This window comes from Cervus canadensis, chromosome 15 (assembly GCF_019320065.1).
Source record: "Cervus canadensis isolate Bull #8, Minnesota chromosome 15, ASM1932006v1, whole genome shotgun sequence".
NCBI lineage: Eukaryota > Metazoa > Chordata > Mammalia > Artiodactyla > Cervidae > Cervus > Cervus canadensis.
The window spans coordinates 15,778,530-15,797,541 of NC_057400.1; the positions used below are offsets into that span (position 1 = coordinate 15,778,530).

The 19,012-nt window shown below is 33.3% G+C and overlaps 1 protein-coding gene across 9 annotated transcripts in view; it reads left to right on the forward strand.

Annotated features, from left to right (window-relative positions):
* Positions 1 to 17,819, forward strand: part of CCNT2 (cyclin T2) — a 32,333-nt gene extending 14,514 nt beyond the window's left edge. For 3 of the 9 annotated variants that reach the window (XM_043487533.1, XM_043487534.1, XM_043487537.1), the window contains 7 exons: positions 1,235 to 1,363; positions 3,157 to 3,217; positions 5,162 to 5,224; positions 8,338 to 8,383; positions 10,015 to 10,178; positions 13,436 to 13,506; positions 13,991 to 17,819. In XM_043487533.1, coding sequence (XP_043343468.1) covers positions 1,235 to 1,363; positions 3,157 to 3,217; positions 5,162 to 5,224; positions 8,338 to 8,383; positions 10,015 to 10,178; positions 13,436 to 13,506; positions 13,991 to 15,409 — 1,953 coding nt within the window. In that variant the 3' untranslated portion in view covers positions 15,410 to 17,819. The other 6 variants (XM_043487535.1, XM_043487536.1, XM_043487540.1 and 3 more) reach the window with 5 other exon arrangements.
* Positions 17,820 to 19,012: the final 1,193 nt, after the last annotated feature.

Genomic DNA, 19,012 nt, shown 5'->3' on the forward strand with positions numbered 1-19,012 from the left:
ATTTTTACGTAGTAAGACAACTTCATAAAGTCATTTTTACTCCATTTACTTATCTGCAAATGCAGTTGGATTAGAGAAGGCCCATTTCAAAACCAAAATCCAAGGATTAAGTTTTATGTCTCAGGAGTGATATTTGTAAGTTGTTTGAAGAGCTGTCAGAAGAAAGGGTCCATCTTCCCTATATCAAGATTTGTCTTTATTTTGACTACCCAAATCATGTAATGGGATTTTTGCCCTCTGTTCTCCTCCCGTCCTTCTTTTGGCATTGTTTCTGTGTAGGGATTGATTACCCGTCTCCACGCAATTAGATGTTCATCTCTTAAAAAATAATGTACCTGAATCTTGGCATTTAGAAATGATCCTTTCATGACCGATTTCTTGTATGGAATCTTAGAATGTTAGTAGAATTTAACATATGCCAGTTCTCTGACTCAGCAATTATTTGGTTTAGTACTAACTTTTTGGATAAATAATTGCTCAAAATGGTATTCTCTTAGTCAATATCTCTATAGTGCTATGTTCTTACATTTCTGTTTCCAGTAGATAACTTACTAAAGCTAAAACAAATTGATGATTTCTTTATCTCCAATTGGCAAGGTTTCTACGCTATTGGTTTGTCTTACATGTTTATTCCCTGAATTTTTTAGGTACTTTTAATATTGCTTTATTGAAGTAATAGAGAAATTAGGTAGCAGTTTCATGTTCAGAATCCTCTTATTTTGTCTTGGAGATTTCTTTTTCTCTCTTAAGTAAGATGGTATAGCTCTTAACCAAACAATGAAGCACTGATTAAAAGAATACCAGTGAGTGGGGACTGCCTTAAAAGAGGGAAAATCTGACTATACTTTACCCACTTTCTTTTTTTCTTTACTTTCTTCCTTCCTTTCTTTTTAAAGAGCTTTGGCTTTATTATTTTGCTTTAGTTTTTGCCTCTACCTCCCCAGTGTGCACTATTATTGTTATTTAAACTTTCTTTAAAGTGTAAGTCTTTTCCTTTTAGATTTCTACTTTTTAGATTTTACTTTGCAAGCAAGTAAAACAGATTTTATAGACTGAAGTAACAAGTTATATCTAATGAATAACTTTCTAAAAACTTATATCAATCTTGTCATAGCCCAGCTTCAGTTCACAGTGTGAACATTACATTCCTTTTTTGCATCCCCCCCCTTAGAAAGTAGAAGGTGTTCCCAAAATGTATGTGTTTTTAAATCACCAAATTTTGTCTTTTCTGCAGATGATATCACCTACTGCATTATTCTTGGCTGCAAAAGTAGAAGAACAGGCTCGAAAACTTGAACATGTTATCAAAGTAGCACATGCTTGTCTTCATCCCCTAGAGCCACTGCTGGATACTAAATGTGATGTATGTAAAAATTCGGTGTTTGGGGTTTTCTTTATAAATTTGAAACCTTTTCATCATTTAGACCTAATAAAAATGTAATTCAGTTAGTGTTGCCTTCCCCTGCTGCTTATTTCTTAGGAAGGTAATCACTTAGGAAGGTAAATACCAGGAAGTGATCTGACAGAAATACATTTCATGTTATGTTTGCAAGGTTTTTATCTTTCTGAATCATTTAAGTCCTTGATTCAAAGGTACTTTTTAAGTGTTTCACGTTTTATTCATTCTCACAGCATGATCAGTGATACACGTAGAGGGTACATCATATCACCTTAGACCATAGATAGATATTTTTGTAAATTGTCAGCAAATGAAGGAATAGAAAAATCTCTGGATTTATCTCTAGACCAGTAATTAGTCTTTTTACAAAAGTGTTCTATTATCAATACATATATACTACTGCTTTTCTTTGATACATAAAGATGCATTTTACTGTGCTTACATGAGTGGCATTTCAAAAATACTTTTATTTTCCTAAAGTATCTGGAGGGGAAAAAAACAGAATAATACTAGTTTCCAAACAGCGTGTTCCTCATCAACATTTCAATAGGCCTAGTTTCAAAACCCCATTTTTAAGTCTTCTGACATCTTAAAACAGAAGCTATGGCATTCTGGGCTTTTGAAATCCTTTTTCTAGCACTCCTATGTAATTGAATTGCTTTATCAAGCACTTTTAACTACTGAATGACTACCAGTATTAGTTCAATTTGGATCAAGTTTAAGGTCCAGATTAAATATATCTGATTCTATTAATGACAAGTTTTTATCCTACATGTTGGATTTAAGAGACTAAAATATTAATGTGGCCATTCAGTATAGTGAATATGAGATTATTTAAAATTATTTCTTGTAGTTTCTGTTAACTTTACGAACTCAGAATTATTTCTTGCAATTACTTAGCGCATTGTTTAAATAATAGAAAAGCCTATGTTTTAAAATGAAGCTCAGTGATCTTCTCAAAGTGGGCATTAATAAAATTGAAGGTGCTTTCACTCTGAGTTTAGCAGTATGTCCTTACATAAATGAATATTTATATATAATATGGTTTTCTTATCACCCTAATCATTTGTCATGATGTAAGAATGAGAGGGGAGAAAACTTTTCATACCTTTTCTTCCCTGAGTGATTACATTTGAATAATTTAGTGAAATTGAGGAAAAAGAGTCTCTATTTTTGTCCCTACAGGTGTACGGTACATTGTTTTGGCGTTTTATAGCTAAAAAAAAATCTTTTTTAAATCTAATGGTTTGAGGGTTTGTTTTGATTTTTACTTTTCTGGAGAGAGAAAGTTATTCTAAAAAATAACTCACTGACCAACTGTGGAAGTCAAGGAATTAAAACATGAAATATCCTGCAGTGAGCTGATGAGCCTTTTGTTTAAGGGCCAGTTTCAATTTGATCTTTCTTGAATTGGTGCTTCCTGTTCTTCATGGGACAATGTGCCAATGCCTAGGTAAAGTTTTGTCTTACAGACTGGAGATCTCTTTTTTTTTAGTTAATTTACCTACCCCCTTTTGTATTATTATCCTTAGATTGGTTTTGTTTTGTTTTGCTTTAACATTTCTTGTATTAGAAGTAACTGAATTTATCACAGAAAATAGGTTTTTTCTGTCACCCTCAGTTCATTTTCATATTTCCAAAGATTTTGTTGGAGTTTGTAATGAATCTGTGATTTAATCTTAGGAGATTTAACATTCCCATGGTCTAGTTGTGTTATGTTTATTTAACTTTTTGATATTATTATTTTTACCTGGCAGACTTACCTTCAACAGACTCAAGAACTGGTTTTACTTGAAACCATAATGCTACAAACCCTAGGTATGTACTTACGTCAAGTATTATTTGTGTGTGTGTTGTTCAGTGCAATATTCTAAATAAAGGAAAAGATTTCTGAAATAATTTTGTCATTGAAGAAAGTTTCATTTGAAAATACAGCTTGGAGCCAGAGTAATAGTGCCTGGTTCTGAGGAAACCATTTTTAAAATTTTAATTTCATTTAGCATTTAATTGAATGGTCAACATAGCTTTCAGGGTGATTTCTCATATTTTCAGATAGTTAAGACTCTGGTTCATTCTGGATTTGCATTGGGGAATAAAATGGTCCTTTAGGGCCGTCGTATATGTTTATAATGTTATAAACATCCAAGGCAGTCCTGCTATGCTAGAGCTTATGAATTTATCACATCATTTTAAATGTGACATAGTAATTTAAGTGTCCATCATCCTTGTTTAAAAGTTAAATTGTCTATAAGATTAGTGCAACTTAAGTCATCTTTGAAGATCATTTATTCTAATCATTTACTCATGAGGAGATTGAGCTTTATGCAGGTGTGGGCTGTGTAAAGTCATGTATTACTTCTGGAAGGACCTAGCAGAGTGTCATGGGAAGAATATAGGCTTTATCGAGATCTGCACTTAAACATGTAGTCCTCTTTATTTACTTTGTAAACTTGGTCAGAGTTCCTTTACTTTTATCCTGTGTGTGCAAGGTGGAATAATAATTCTGCTTTAACACTGTGAATTTGAAGATGAAAGATAATATATTTTTAAAAATTGCTACATAGTATTTCATGAATAATCATTGTTTATTATTAGTTGTTTTTATCTTATTTATACTCAATTCCCAGATATTGAATAGAAGTCTAATAATAGTAGCTTTCCATTATGACAGATTTTTTTTTATTACACAAATATGTTGTTTGAAACACATATAACTTGTTGAAGGTTTTTATAATATAAAAAGATAGAAAAATGAAAGTGAGAATCTGGACGCAACTAAACAAGAAAAATAAAAGTGAAAATCTTTTTATTCTCTCCAAATCCAGTGATTTAGCATGTTACTGTTACTATATAAATTTGAGATTTGACAAGTATTCATATAATGAAAGTTGAAAGAAAAAACATTATTTTTATAAGTTATTTTATCATGTAAAATCCATCATATTCATATTACTGATGACAGATTCTTAAACACAGAATGAATAGCATTGTTTTAAGGGGCACTTTAGAATTTACAAGATACAACTCATGGCTAACGTGTAATTTTTGCAAGTTTAGTAACAGAAATATGAATAGACCACACAATAACTTTAAAAATCGAGATTACCTGCTTATTGGAATATTATTCCTTTACTACTTCTCATAGCACTATGAAACGACCTCCACTTCTAAGAAAGGGCAAAGAGAAACTATGCCCTACCTATCGGGTTCACTTGCTGTAACAGTTTTATTTTTATTAGTAATAAGATGTAATTACAAACTAACTGATTGAAACCCTTTGATCTAAGGTACACTGAGAAAATAAAAGGACTGTATCATTTAAAATTTTGATCACTTCTCCCACTGTGGCCCAAAGATTATATTTGTGAAAAATGTTCTTGTCACATCTTCTGAAAGAAGGAGTTGGAATATATTTAAGAAATATATTACACAGTTGAATTTCCTGCTTAAATTGTGGGGCTGCTTTAATAATTGTCATGATTGTAGTTTGTAATTTAAGGATAATCTCAGACTAATTGTAATTCAGAATTTTTAATACTATTTATCTCTAAGTAACATTTTCAGTTTTCATAATTGGAATGCTTTTCAAGATATTACTTCTTATGATTGAAGGTATAATAAATATGTCAGTGATGAGAAACTAACTTTGGATTTTTTTTAATAATGAAAAATTCACACTTACAGTTGTGTGATGAGTGGGATTTCTCAGGCAAGTATTGTAGTGGTATAAGTGATTGGGAAAAAAAGTGCTTTTCATTTCAGGTTTTGAGATCACCATTGAACACCCACACACAGATGTGGTGAAATGTACCCAGTTAGTAAGAGGTAAGTGATCTTTGAAACTTTTAAATTACTAATGCTTTTTATTGTCTATATTTGATATGACTGCTGTTTTGTTCTCCTAGCTTTTTGGGGGTTTTATTATTATAAAATGACAAGAAACGTCATTTTGAAGCATTCCGTTTCAGTGTTCTACACCTGCCTATTCATCTACTTCTGTATTTGGTCCTTCCTGGTGAATTAACTTCCTTTAAATTTAGGTGAGAGTCTCTTCACTAAAAAAAAAATAATGATAATTAGAGGGCTTCCAAATACTGGAACTCTTTATTTTGGGCTATACTCATTCCATTTCAGTTAATATTTAAGATGTGGGCCATTTAACATATAGGTAGAGGAAGTAGTATTAATTTACAATTTATATCAAATTTCATTGACTTCTTGAAAACTGATTACAGTTTTCGAATCTGGAGGTCACCTTCACATCTTTCAGATAAAAATTGCCTTTAGATTTGTCATTTTAGGGAATGTTACGCCTGTGTTCTTTTGACCAAAATTGATTTAAGTTCTTTAGCTTTAGTAAAAGTGGCTTCCTTTTTGTGTATAATGAGGAAATTATTACATAGCATGATACATAACAGCATGTGATATACCTGTTAAACTGTCTATAAACAAGAGTACAATGTTTTGTACTGTTTCTTTACTCCTTATAAAGCATGTGGTGTATGCTTTTCTACTGTTGTTAATGAATCCTATATGTCATTGTATCTCTAGAAATAATTTTTCACACAGATGCATGCTGTCCTACTTTTCCTTTCCTGTTTCCCATTTGAAGTGATATGCACTAATAGTAATCACTTGGAACTTTTAGTGTGCCTTTTTCTGTTACTTCTTTTTGAAAATGAAATTTTGCAGTTTTATTCCTTTACCACTAGACTTCTTTAGGTTTGTTCTAAACAAAATGGGTAAGACTTTTGAAAGCCTTGTTTCTAGTGTTTACCAGAATGGTCTCTTATTTTATTCATTCTAAATTGAATTCATTTTATACCTCGATAGGATTTTATTGTGTTAAGACTACATTAAAAAAAAAAAAACAGCTAATTGTCTGATAACTGAGTTGTCATTGTTAAGAAATGGACTTAGATTTTTTTTTTTAATCTAAAAGCAATGTTATTTATATTTAATTATGGTTCCTATTCATGGTTATATGTTTTGTAGCACTTTCTCATCCTTAGTATTACAGCATAGTATAGAATTGTATGGATAGCTAGTATAGATATGGAATTAAGAAATAAAGCTTTAGAGAAGTTTTGTTCCCTGGAAACTTGAAAGGGTGAGCTGTTCTGTTTGAATAATGGAGAGCCACTTAATTTGCCCTAAGTTGAGCTTAGTAAAGAAAGATGTTGAAGAAAGATATTAAATATAGGTTAAGAAATACACACACACACTTAGGAGAAAATGAAACAATTTTCAGCTTGGTATTGTGAAATTTGAGTCAGCTTCTCTTAAATCCTGTCTAAAGAAGCTAGAGAGATTAAAGTCCATTTATTTTACAAAACTGAATAGTAAATAGTAAATTTACAAAACTGAATTTACAAAATCTATAAATTGGATGTATCATCCAAAGCAAAATATTTAAATCTGATTTTTTGTTATTAATGTTTAAAATGTGACGAATTCTTAAATTTTTGTAAAAATCTCTTGTTTAATGTCATTTTTGTCTGACTAACATTTTCAAGTAACTATAATTTGCATCTTAGTCCATTTTTTAAATGTTCTTTCATGTTTGGTATATTTTTTTTTTCCTTTGCCCTAAAACCACTTTAAGCTAACAAAAGAACATTTTCCTTACATTTTTCTTTGTTGCAATGACTTTTAGTAGGTTACTGAATTTACATATATTCTGAGGTGAAGACTACAATGGCAATTTAAAATTATTTTTACTTCTCTATATATTTTGATTCTTTTGTGGGGTGGGGGTGAGGGTAAATCGTTTGATTTCTTTGAAGTTCTCCCTTGCCCCCCGCCCCATTTCTGGAGATGAGAAAGTTATTATGCTCTTTGCTGCAAAATTGGCTAATGTCATTTTACAGGGACCTTTCATTTCTGTGATTTCTCCTTCCCTCTCCACCAGGAAAGAATGCCTTACTTAAGTCACAATGCCTCCAAGACATCCGATGCTTTGACACTCTTCCTTAGCACAGCTCTGCTAAGCCCAAATCCCTTTTGTAAACCTTTATGTTGATGATCCATGGGGCAGCGGGGAATTACAGGTGCCACGAATAAAACTAGGAGAGGGCAAGGAACTTGAGTCCTGTTAGAGTGGGGTGAGTGGAGGTGAATTAATCCTAGGTGAGCAGAGGGGAAAGGTATGTCAGTGATTATGAATGTAACTGGGGGAGAAAGGGAAACTAGCAAAGGCATCCCTGTTGGGAAGAATAAGAAGTAGAAGAAGGGAGATGGGGACTGTTTTCAATGTCAGTGTCTCGAGAAACAAAAAATTGCTTTTCTATTGAGGACCAGTATTGAAGTATCTTGATTCCCTCTAAAGTACTTATTATATCTTTTCTAAAGTTATCATTAATTGGATTATATAATTTAAAAATAATTACGGCAGTGTTTTCTGTACATCCTTGTGATGTTTTAGGTTGTCCTCTCTGAGTTTGGGGGTTGGGGGTTTATTTTTTATTTCTGTTTTTTGTTTTATTTTGTTTTTTTGGTGGAAGTACTTAAACCAACTTAAATGTGATGACTGAGGATTAAGTCTGGCAGGCAACTCTTTGTATTTTGCATTAGACTTCAAAATCTTTTCTTCTTCTTCTTCTTCTTTTTTTTTTTAAATCCAGGAGAATGCTTTATTGCAACTTTTAGCTGACTAGATGCTTAACTTAGTAACAAGTTTAGCCCTTGTAACTGGCTAGCTAAAAGCAAATCGGCTTGTTTCTCAGATCTTTGGGGGATAGCAAGAAACATTTGAGTGAATGTTGTTGAAGATTTTCAGTAGTATAGAAAATGATGGCGCTCTTGTGATATTTGTAAGTAGTAAGTAAAATTTACTTTTTGTGTACAAATCTTTGAAGTTTTTGTTGTGTTGAGAACTTTTTGATGGTAGCATGTTAAAGCTGATAGTATTGTCTTCGCTTTTTTTTCTTTTCTTACAGCAAGCAAGGATTTGGCACAGACATCCTATTTCATGGCTACCAACAGGTTGTTATCCTGACCCTCTTTGTTGCACTGTTGTAGCACACTATAGCTTCCTTTAATGCAGGGCCCCCTCAATGTGTCTCTCACCCTTGTTGCAGCAGGAGACTGGACCATCTACTGTGGTGGTACCTTCCTGTCTGCTTTGCGGTGTATTGTACAAGGGACTTTTGGCACAGAGGGGTTAAATGCACAATGTGAAGTGTAGTGGTGCTTTCTGGTGACATATTCTCGATTTGTGAGTGCATAAGTCTAAAATTGGTAGCCTGAATAGCAGCTAAAGATTACAAAGAGCTAAACTTAACGTAGAAATTCGAGCAACTTGGTAAGTATAAAGCTATTTCTAGTTTACAATTATAGTTAAATGACAATTTTTTAAAATTTCACATTGATCCTATCTTAACTTTAATCATTAAAGTTTTTTAATAAATAAAATTTATATAACTTGGGTTTTTTTTTCCAGATAATACCCACCAGTAGTAGATTAGTAGTAGTCACATCCTACCAGTGCCTTGATTTGCATAAGTGTAATTTTTACTTAAAAAAACTTACAGTACTTTCTCTTTAGTTCACTTAAAGAACAGTATGGGTTTGTACTTAACCAGTAGACATTTTCATCAGTTCTGAAATTGAACGGGAAATAGTTTTTAAAAGCCTTTCATATCTAATATGTGATTTTGTTCTGGATTGGTTATAATAATGATTTAAATTTGTTTTTTTCAATGAGTCATTGGGGAGGAGTGGACTAACCCAGCTTTATGTGGTCCTTAATTTATTGTGATACTGTTACGTTTTGTTTAAAACTTTGAATTGCCAAAAAAGCCAGTATATTTTCTTGGGTATATATTGTTGGGATTTAACCTCTGTCCTTAGAAATACTGAACAACGAGGCAAAAACCACTTAAATTTAAAATTTGGGTTAGAAAAGGCTAGCTGTGACATGTTGCAAGTGCAGTTTTTGGCATGTCATGGAAGGAGAGAGGTAGTGTTTTTGTAGATTTAGCAGCATTGGGCCTTGAAGCTATTCAGCAAAAGGTAAGTTTTCTCTGTGGCTTTGCTGAGAAGATAGTTTTACCTAAATGAGTGTTAAATATATGAGTTACTTCAGAGTGAATGAATGTTAAGCCACATGGAATGGTAGAATCCCTGATTATAATGTGGTGTGGAAATTACCTTGTCAGTTGTACAGTTTTCTGCTTTTTCTTTATTCTACCATGACATTACAAAAGAAACAAAAATACGACCCAAAAAAGTTTTAAGTCATTTTACTTAAATATAGTAATTACTGGAAATGTACTGTCTTCCTCTGCTTTTATAGAGAAGTAAAAATAGTTGTAATTTAGATGTAAAAACAAAATTTAGAAATACTGATGTATAAGTATTAATAATATACTCTGGGGAGTAAGAGTATGAAAACATTGATAATCTATGTGGGTTTTTAGTGTTTTTGTGACCATAGTCATAAAAAGTGTCATAATGTTAGCTTTTAATTTTATAAAATAAGGTTTTGTACTCTAGACTTAAAAAAGAAAACTTACATAATTTTGTTATTCCTCTAATCTTATTGGTAAATGTTTTTCTTTGTTTTACATATTTGAATTTCTATGACTCTTCATTCCAAATCTGCTCTGCAACAGTCTGCATCTTACAACCTTCTGTCTTCAGTATAAACCAACAGTGATAGCATGTGTATGCATTCATTTGGCTTGCAAATGGTCCAATTGGGAGATTCCTGTGTCAACTGATGGAAAACATTGGTGGGAATATGTGGATCCTACAGTTACTCTGGAATTACTAGATGGTAAGTAGAGAAAATCTTTTTGTTACAATAGAATATTTTCTTACTTTTTATCATGGATTAAATATTCTGTCTACTTCTATATAGGTTTTAAAAAATATTGAGTTCCCATATATTCATGGTCAGTTGAACAGTTTTGGCCAGTCCAGGATCCTCCTTCACCCTATAGTTACTTGATGCCAATCCCAGGTATCATTTCATCTACTGGTATTTCCTCTTTTGAAAAGATAAAAAATCTTTAAAAACATAGTTCTGTTTTAACAATTTGGCAATAGGATTTAAAAGTACAGTTACATGATCACATGAATAGGATGAGAATAAATACATTAGCCTAAAGGGGGGGGAAATGAACATATTATTAACTACTACTCAATATCTAAAGCCCTTTCATGACTTTTCAAAGAAATATGATTTAATATAATGCTGCAGGTTGATAATACAAGCTACATAATTTTAAAGTATACTAATTTTGTTGGGTTTAAAATGTATAAACACAAAGTCATGTATTAAGTTACTGTAGAAAGTGTGAAGCAGTAAGCTAATGTTATTTTCATGGTAATATTCCTTGTTCTGTTGTTCTACTGGTGATAAGAGTGTGTCATTGTTGCCATGCATGAATAAGTATGAATTGACAAGGAAAAATTGGGAGTATAAGTTCTATAAATTATGAATCTGGTGTTTGGGGGTCTCCTGATAGGAAATTTTTCTGGCAGGCCAGAGGTAGAATATTCTTGCAGATTAAGACATTTTAACCAGGAACTATAGATTTCAGAAAGGAGATAGATAACACTTCTTAAATCTAAACTGGTGTGTTAGGTTTTCAGCTTCTTTTTGTGTGCTTTCCCCAGCTTCCTTTACAAAATTGAAACTGATGAGAAAACTGGATTTACAGGACATCTGTTACGTAAAAGTGAGAGACCCCTAAGGCTTTGGAATGTGGTTTTCCATTAATATCTCAGATGCTTCTTTAAGGTAGAAATTTCTTTAAGGGTCTGCACCCTTTTCTGTGAAGGGCCAAATAGTAACTATTTTAGGGTTGTGGGCTATACTATCTGCACAACTAGACAACTCTGCCACCAGAGCTAGAAAGCAACCACAGGCAACTGCAAGTGTATAGCTGTGTTCTAGTGAAACTATTTACAAAAACAGGATACAGGTCATATTTGGCTCACTAGTGGTAGTTTAAAGGTTATTCAGAGTAGTAGGAAATCTTCAGCTAGTTGAAATATAACATCTTCTAAAAACTAATGGGAACTTTTTATTTTCCCATTTGTGACTTGAAATTATCTGTGCCACCATCTTATTTTAGCAATCAACAGATAAGATAAAATAGTTGTCTTATCTATTGATGTTATATAATATGATAAGATGTAAATAAGATAAAAACTTAATAAAAATAGTTTTTATACATGGCACTAAAAGCTTACAGAAAGCAAGTAATCTGCCTTTTATCCTGCTCTTAAATTGTAGGTAAAGGTTTTTTTTTTGACACAACAGGAGTCATCTAAATCTCTCTTTGCTTCTATTCTGAAAAAGCTCAAGTTCATATTCATTTGAACATTGAATAGGAATCTTGGACATTAACACATTGAAAATTTTAACATATTATGTAGCAGCCTTTTCTCTATTTTGATTACCTTAAAAAGTAACAAAATTTCAGACGTTAAGGGTATCTGCATTTTACATTTAATGTCTGTCACCAGAACAGCATTGATTGTATTTGGCCTACCTATAAGAGGGTTGGGGAGGGGAGTGGTTATTGATTAATAACAAACCCTCATGTGTTTTTTATAATGTGAATTTTTCTGAAACTGAATCAAAATGATTTGTTGTTAATTTTGGACCCAGGGGCATTATGTATCTGCTAGATTTACTACTGTGTCCAAGTAGAAAAGTGGTCTCTCTCTCTTTTTTTTTTTTCCAAATGAAGAAGTGGTAGTATAGACATTAGATCTTTTTTTCATCTAAACTGAATCAGAAAGCTCCTGAGACTTCAGCAGGAACTAGTTGTCATAGATTGTGAGCACATAATGATGCCAAATTTTTATCAGTCTCTTTATACTAAATTGGCAGTAATAATATTACATGACATTCTCATTTAATATTATTAATACTTGTGTTGAGAGTGGCCAGTAACTTTATTAATAACACTATTTTTCTGTGGAGTTGAAAACTATAGTTTATCTTAACCAAACCACTTTGGAAAAGTGAATCATCTCTTATTTCATTGTAATCCTAAATTTAAGAAGAAAAATTGTAGAAATGTGACCAGGGTGGTTTACTGAAATGTTAATAATGTGTTGATTGCTAGGAAGTTACAAGTATAGGTAAAGAAATTTTTTCATTTAACTTTGAAATGGTTTTAAATTTAAAGAAACTGTGAAATAGTACAGATTCTGTGCTGTTATACCCTGTACCCAGTTTCTCTAATATTAGCATCTTACATAATAATAACATCTGAGATCCCATGTTCCATTTAGTTGCCATGCTCCCCTTTAATCTCTTCCAATCTGTGATAATTTTTCAATCTTTGCTTTCATGTCCTTAACACTTTGAAGAATAATGGTCAGTTATTTTATAAAATGTTCCCCAATTAGAGTTGTCTGAAGTTTCCCATTGTTAAGTTGAGGTTCTGCATTTCAGGCAAGAATGCCACAGAAACGAGTTGTCCTGCTCGGTGCGTTTTATCATGTGTATCATGTGGTGTGTTTTATTGCTGGTGATGATAGTCATGATCACTTGGTGAGGGTTGTAAAGTTACTAATTTTCTCTTTGTAATTAATATCTTGAGGAAGACATTTTGGGATTATACAAATATTCTCTTTTTTTTTTTTAACTTTTGGGCACTGATTGTAAAGAATCTACTGATGAACTTTGCCCACTACAATTATTCCTGATATTTGCCTGATAGCAGTTTTCTGTTTGGGAGCAATTTCTTAAATGCGACTAAATTTTTCAGAGATTCTGAGTAAGCATTTAAAATTAGGGAGATGTGGGAGGAGGGGTTTTTGTTTGATTATTTTTGGGTTTTTTTTGGTTTCGGTTTTTTCTTTTTTTTTTTTTAGTTAAAAAATTTTTTAAGATTCATCTTTGAAAATATCAGTTCAGAGCTGTGTGTACTTCTGTGTGTGCTGATGGTTGAATTAGGAAGGTGATCATGAAGTAGATGAACTCTGTGCTTTCTTTTTAATATTGCCCACTTGAGAAAATTCTAAATCTAAAGGCACCTTCTAAGTTTTAAATTTAAATTTTATTTTTAGAGCTAACACATGAGTTTCTACAAATATTGGAGAAAACGCCTAGTAGGTTGAAGAAGATTCGATACTGGAGGGTAAGAGAATTGACAGGGTTTATTAGAACATCAGTTTGCTAATAATTTGAATTTTTATGGTTATATATTCTTATTTCTAATATTTGAAGTAATTACAGTGTATCATGAGCTACATGCGCTCATAATTTATCCAACTACTGTGTCCAGTAGACTTTGCTATAAATACTTAATGGATTCCTTATTCTCATAGTGATTACTGTGGAAATAGTATCCTCACTTTACAAAAAGGGGAATTAAAGCTAGATAAGTTAAATTCCTCTCTCAGATGCTGGGCTGGAATTTATTCAGTATCTAATTTAAAGCCAATGCTTTCACTATATATTGTCTTATTTTATGCCTATGAATAAGATGTTTGTTTACTGGCAACAGAGTCCAACCCCAGGTGATTTTATTTTCATATATTTAATATAGAATTTTTATAAGCAAAGAAATTTCTATTAAATTCCTTTGCTGTCATTGTTTCTTCTGTGTTTTATTTAAATAGGCTAACCAGGCAGCTGGGAAACCAAAAGTAGATGGACAAGTATCAGAAACGCCTCTTCTGGGTTCATCTTTGGTGCAGAATTCCATGTTAGTAGATAGTGTTACTGGTGTGCCTACCAAACCAAGTTTTCAGAAACCATCTACATCAGCTTTCCCTGCACCAGTACCTCTAAATTCAGGAAATATTTCTGTTCAAGACAGCCATGCATCTGATAATTTGTCAATGCTAGCAACAGGAATGCCAAGTACCTCATACGGTTTGTCATCACACCAAGAATGGCCTCAGCATCAAGAGTCGGCAAGGACAGAGCAGATATATTCACAGAAACAGGAAACATCTTTGTCTGGTAGCCAGTACAACATCAACTTCAAGCAGGGACCTTCTGTATCATTGCATTCAGGATTACATCACAGACCTGACAAAATTTCTGATCATTCTTCTGTTAAGCAAGATTATACTCATAAAGCAGGGAGCAGTAAACACCATGGGCCAATTTCTGCTACTCCTGGAGTAATTCCTCAGAAAATGTCTTTAGATAAATATAGAGAAAAACGTAAGCTAGAAAGCCTTGATCTGGACGCAAGGGATCATTATATAGCTGCCCAGGTAGAACAGCAACACAAACATGTACAGTCTCAGGCAGCCAGCAGCAGTTCTGTGACTTCTCCCATTAAAATGAAAATTCCCATAACAAATGCTGAAAAACCTGAAAAATACATGGCAGATAAGAAGGAAAAGAGTGGATCACTGAAATTACGGATTCCAATACCACCCACTGATAAAAGTGTCAGTAAAGAAGAACTGAAAATGAAAATAAAAGTTTCTTCCTCAGAGAGACACAGCTCTTCTGATGAAGGCAGTGGGAAGAGCAAGCATTCAAGCCCACATGTTGGCAGGGACCACAAGGAGAAGCACAAGGAGCACCCGCCCAACCGCCACCACCCCAGCGGTCACAAGCACCCCCACGCGTACGGCGGCGGCGGCGGCAAGCACGGTGCCGACGGAGCGCCACCCGCTGTCCTGAGGAGTCCTGTTGGCCCGAGCACTGATGGCATTTCCTCCAGTTCCAGCTCTTCAAGGAAGAAGCTGCATATCAATGACGCGTCTCACAACCATCACTCCAAAATGAGCAAAAGTTCCAAAAGTTCAGGTAGTTCATCTAGTTCTTCCTCCTCTGTTAAGCAGTATGTATCCTCTCACAACTCTGTTTTTAACCATCCCTTACCCCCTCCTCCCCCTGTCACATACCAGGTGGGCTACGGACATCTCAGCACCCTCGTGAAACTGGACAAGAAGCCAGTGGAGACCAACGGTCCTGATGTCAATCACGAGTACAGTACAAACAGCCAGCATATGGACTACAAAGACACATTCGACATGCTGGACTCGCTGTTAAGTGCCCAAGGAATGAACATGTAATCATTTCTTTAGGTCAATTTTTCCTTTACTTTTTTAATTTAAAAATTGTTAGAATGGAAAACTTCCTCCTGATCTAGCAGTGGTAACATCTGCTGTTACTACCACTGCTTCAATATTTGTAAGTGCTGCTTTATTCTTCATTCTGAAAAGAAGAGATTATAGTAAACAAGTCTTTATCTCCACATATGATAGTGTTATAAATACTGTAAAAGCATGGAAGGTGCAAAACTCAGTATTTCTACAATTGCAGCTAAGAACATTAGGGTGAATGGCTGGCTGCTTCTAGGAATATAAGATGCCTCAAGCATTCGTTTATTTATAATTTGAATATTGTAGCTATTTTTTGTTGTTGCTTGGCTTTTGAATGAGTGTAAATTGTTTTCTTTTGTGTATTTATACTTGTATGTATGATTTGCATGTTTCACTGATAAAGGGATAAAACAGTATACTGACAACTGTTTACAAGAAAGTGGAGAAAAATGTACATACATTTTTGTATGTTTAGATATTACCATAAATACTCAGGATTGGAGCTGCTTGTAAGTATAACAATATACAGAATAACTTTATTTTATCTTGTCAGAGTCCATCACTAATCTAAAACAAAGGTGGCACTTTCTCATGTTAACCTTAAACTCTAGGCCTTACTGGAAGCCACTGAAGGGGGACGCTTCACTACCAGATGGGTATGCAGTGCCACGGATGGTTGTTTATTCCATGAGGCGCTGATTCTGCCTTCAGAGGTTCTGACCAGACTGGCTGCTGAAAGAGCCCCTGATTTTCTGAAGGCTTGAAGAGGAAAAAATAAAGTTTACATACTCTTGATGTGAAGTGCATTTAAGTGTTTGTTGGCTTGTTGCAGTACTATAAACACAGAGGTGTTGATAATGGTTGTGTAGATTACTGTGATTTGAAAACTAAATTCACAAAAACTTACATTAGTGCAGAATTAGTAAGTTTTTTCCTTAAATAGAGAACTTTAACACTACATATTTTAACCGTAAGCAGAATCGCTTTTCCTTTGGCATTCAGAATGACACCATGTTCTTAAACATACCCCTCCCTTGAAGTGTGTTTGTGTGTGATGCCATATTTCTTTTTCAGGTAAATGCAGTCTTCCTTATAAAAATGAAATTAAACCTATTGCTCTCTCAGTTGTTTTATATTCTAACAATAAATAAACAAAAAAGGTCACTGACTGTGCATTGTACCTGTATTTATATCTTACGGTTGTTAACAGGAAGCTCTCTGAGGGGAAGAAAAAAGGTAAGCCTCCAGATAAAACAGCTAGTGGAGGTTTTCCCTTTGTTTGCACATCTCAGTATGTTCCTGTTGAGGTCAAGTTTGCACAGTCTCCTGACTTCTGAGCAAATGATAGACTTTAACTTGTTTAAAATTGGTCTTAAATGCCAGTAATGTGGCTCTGGTTTGTCAACTAATCTTCAATTCTGTGGTAAATCTTTGAGCTGTTGAGTATCTTTGAGATGGGTTGAATTCAACTTCTGTTGAACTGAAAACTGTCTTAATTTTTTCCTCTATGTATATGAATTATTTTTGTTACAAAGCCACTGATATGTGCACAATTGTAATTTTACTCAAGTATGTTGCAGTTGTAAATATTAGAGTTTAATCTCGTGCTCTACTTTTATTTAGCAGTTACCTGATTTGCCGGTAGCTTTATAATTTTTTTTAAGATAATTATTCATTATTTTGTCAATGTTATTTGAATTTAGGATACTAGGAGTCTCTTTCTAGGGACTTTGCCTAGTTAGCATGTCCTAACTTTGTTCTTGTCTTGCGTAACTTTAGTAATCTTTGTCATTACATGTAACTTTGTTGCTCTGTATGGCATATTATTGTATCCATAAACAAGGTAATTTTGATACAGTTATACCTTTACAGTGGTACATAATCCAAGGACTAGTATAGAATCAAGAGGAGTGCAAGATGAGGGAGGGAAGGGGATTTTTTTTGTTCTTGGTAATTTAGATGTGAAACCTCTACGGAGCTATCATGTGAAATGATACTGGGTGGTTGTGCTACTGTATAATGGGGATGATAATACCAGGAATTTTAATAAGATTTTGTAAAGAATATCCAGAAAAGTAGTGAACTTATTTTCAGTATGATATAGAAAACAATGTGAATATTTAAGGTCTGTGACTATACTTAAACTTCACTAAGAATTTGCAGAATTGTTTTGAGATGTGAGAATAAAGGTAATTTTGTTGAATCTTTTGGTGCTAATGATGGACAGTTAAAAAGGTAGCTAGTGTATATTGTTATGGGGAAGTACTTATTAGTTACTTCCAAAATTGAATTTGAAATGCTATGTATTCACTTTTCACTCTGTAAATGTAATTCTTTACAATGACTTTATTTATTAAAGGGCAGCCAGTTGTAATTTTTACAGGGTTGTGTGAGCTGTTCAAACTCTTTAACCTCTGAACAGGATATTAGCTTCTAAAACCACAGTGGGGATAAAATATGGAAATTCTTTTTAGTTTCATTTCCATTAAATGAGAACCCTTATAATTCATTTTGCCATGAATTTGACCATCTCGTTTGCATAAAATAGTTCATCAGCCTGGTCCCAGTAGGCTCAACCAAAGAAAAAGACTCCAATGAATGGACATTATTACTGAGTCTTCTTGTAAGTAGCCATAAATAAACCAAAATAGTATCAAATTTAGGTATGAAATTCCACATGTGCAAAGTACTGTTAAGGTAATACATTTTGATGAGATTTTTAAAAATATTTGAACTATTAAAAACCGTTATCTTTAAACATCCTATAAAAGAGTGATTCATTTTGCAGTTGTGTTTTCCTTAGATCAGCAGTCATTGATTTGTTACCTTTATGCAGAAGCACATTACATAGAAAGGCTTTACTTCTACCTCTTTGAACTAATTTTTCGATATTGAGCTGTGCCCCCTAAATATTTGCCTTAGCTGTTTTAAAATACACTGTTTTCAGAACCAAAGCAAAGGAGTGATTTTTGTCACAGAAACATTCTCAGAGGCAAACATTATCCCAGAAAACTGGTGGTAGCATCTTTTAGTGGTAAGACCTTACAAAATGTCCTAGTTCCCTTTTTTTTTTTTTTAATTAACACTGAGGTTCATTTTTTGTTGCAGGTATTTAAATACTGAAAAGTCATGTAGTCACCCCAAGGTTTATCTTTGAAAACAGTACAAGTGCATCTTGATTTCTGTGTATGCAGATTCATTCTTGTTAGAGAGTTCTTAAGAATCAAAGAAAATTTCCACCATGATAATGGTTTCCTGCAAAATGTCATAAGGGGTGGCTACATTACTTTGTGCAAACAGATTATAATTATGTAGGATATGATACTTTCCTGGCCTGTCTATCCTCTTTGAACTAAAGAAAATGACTAGTTAAGGTCAATTTCAGGTAATCAAATTTGAAATATTTTTGTTAGTTACCAAATGTCTTGCCTTAAAAGCATTTTAAGCACATATTTTTGGTTATATTTGAGAACTTAAATTACTAATTTTTATTCCTTAACTAATCTTAAGATTAATCTTAACTAATAAACCACTGCTTATATGTGCATGACTATTACAAACTCGTTAAGTAGT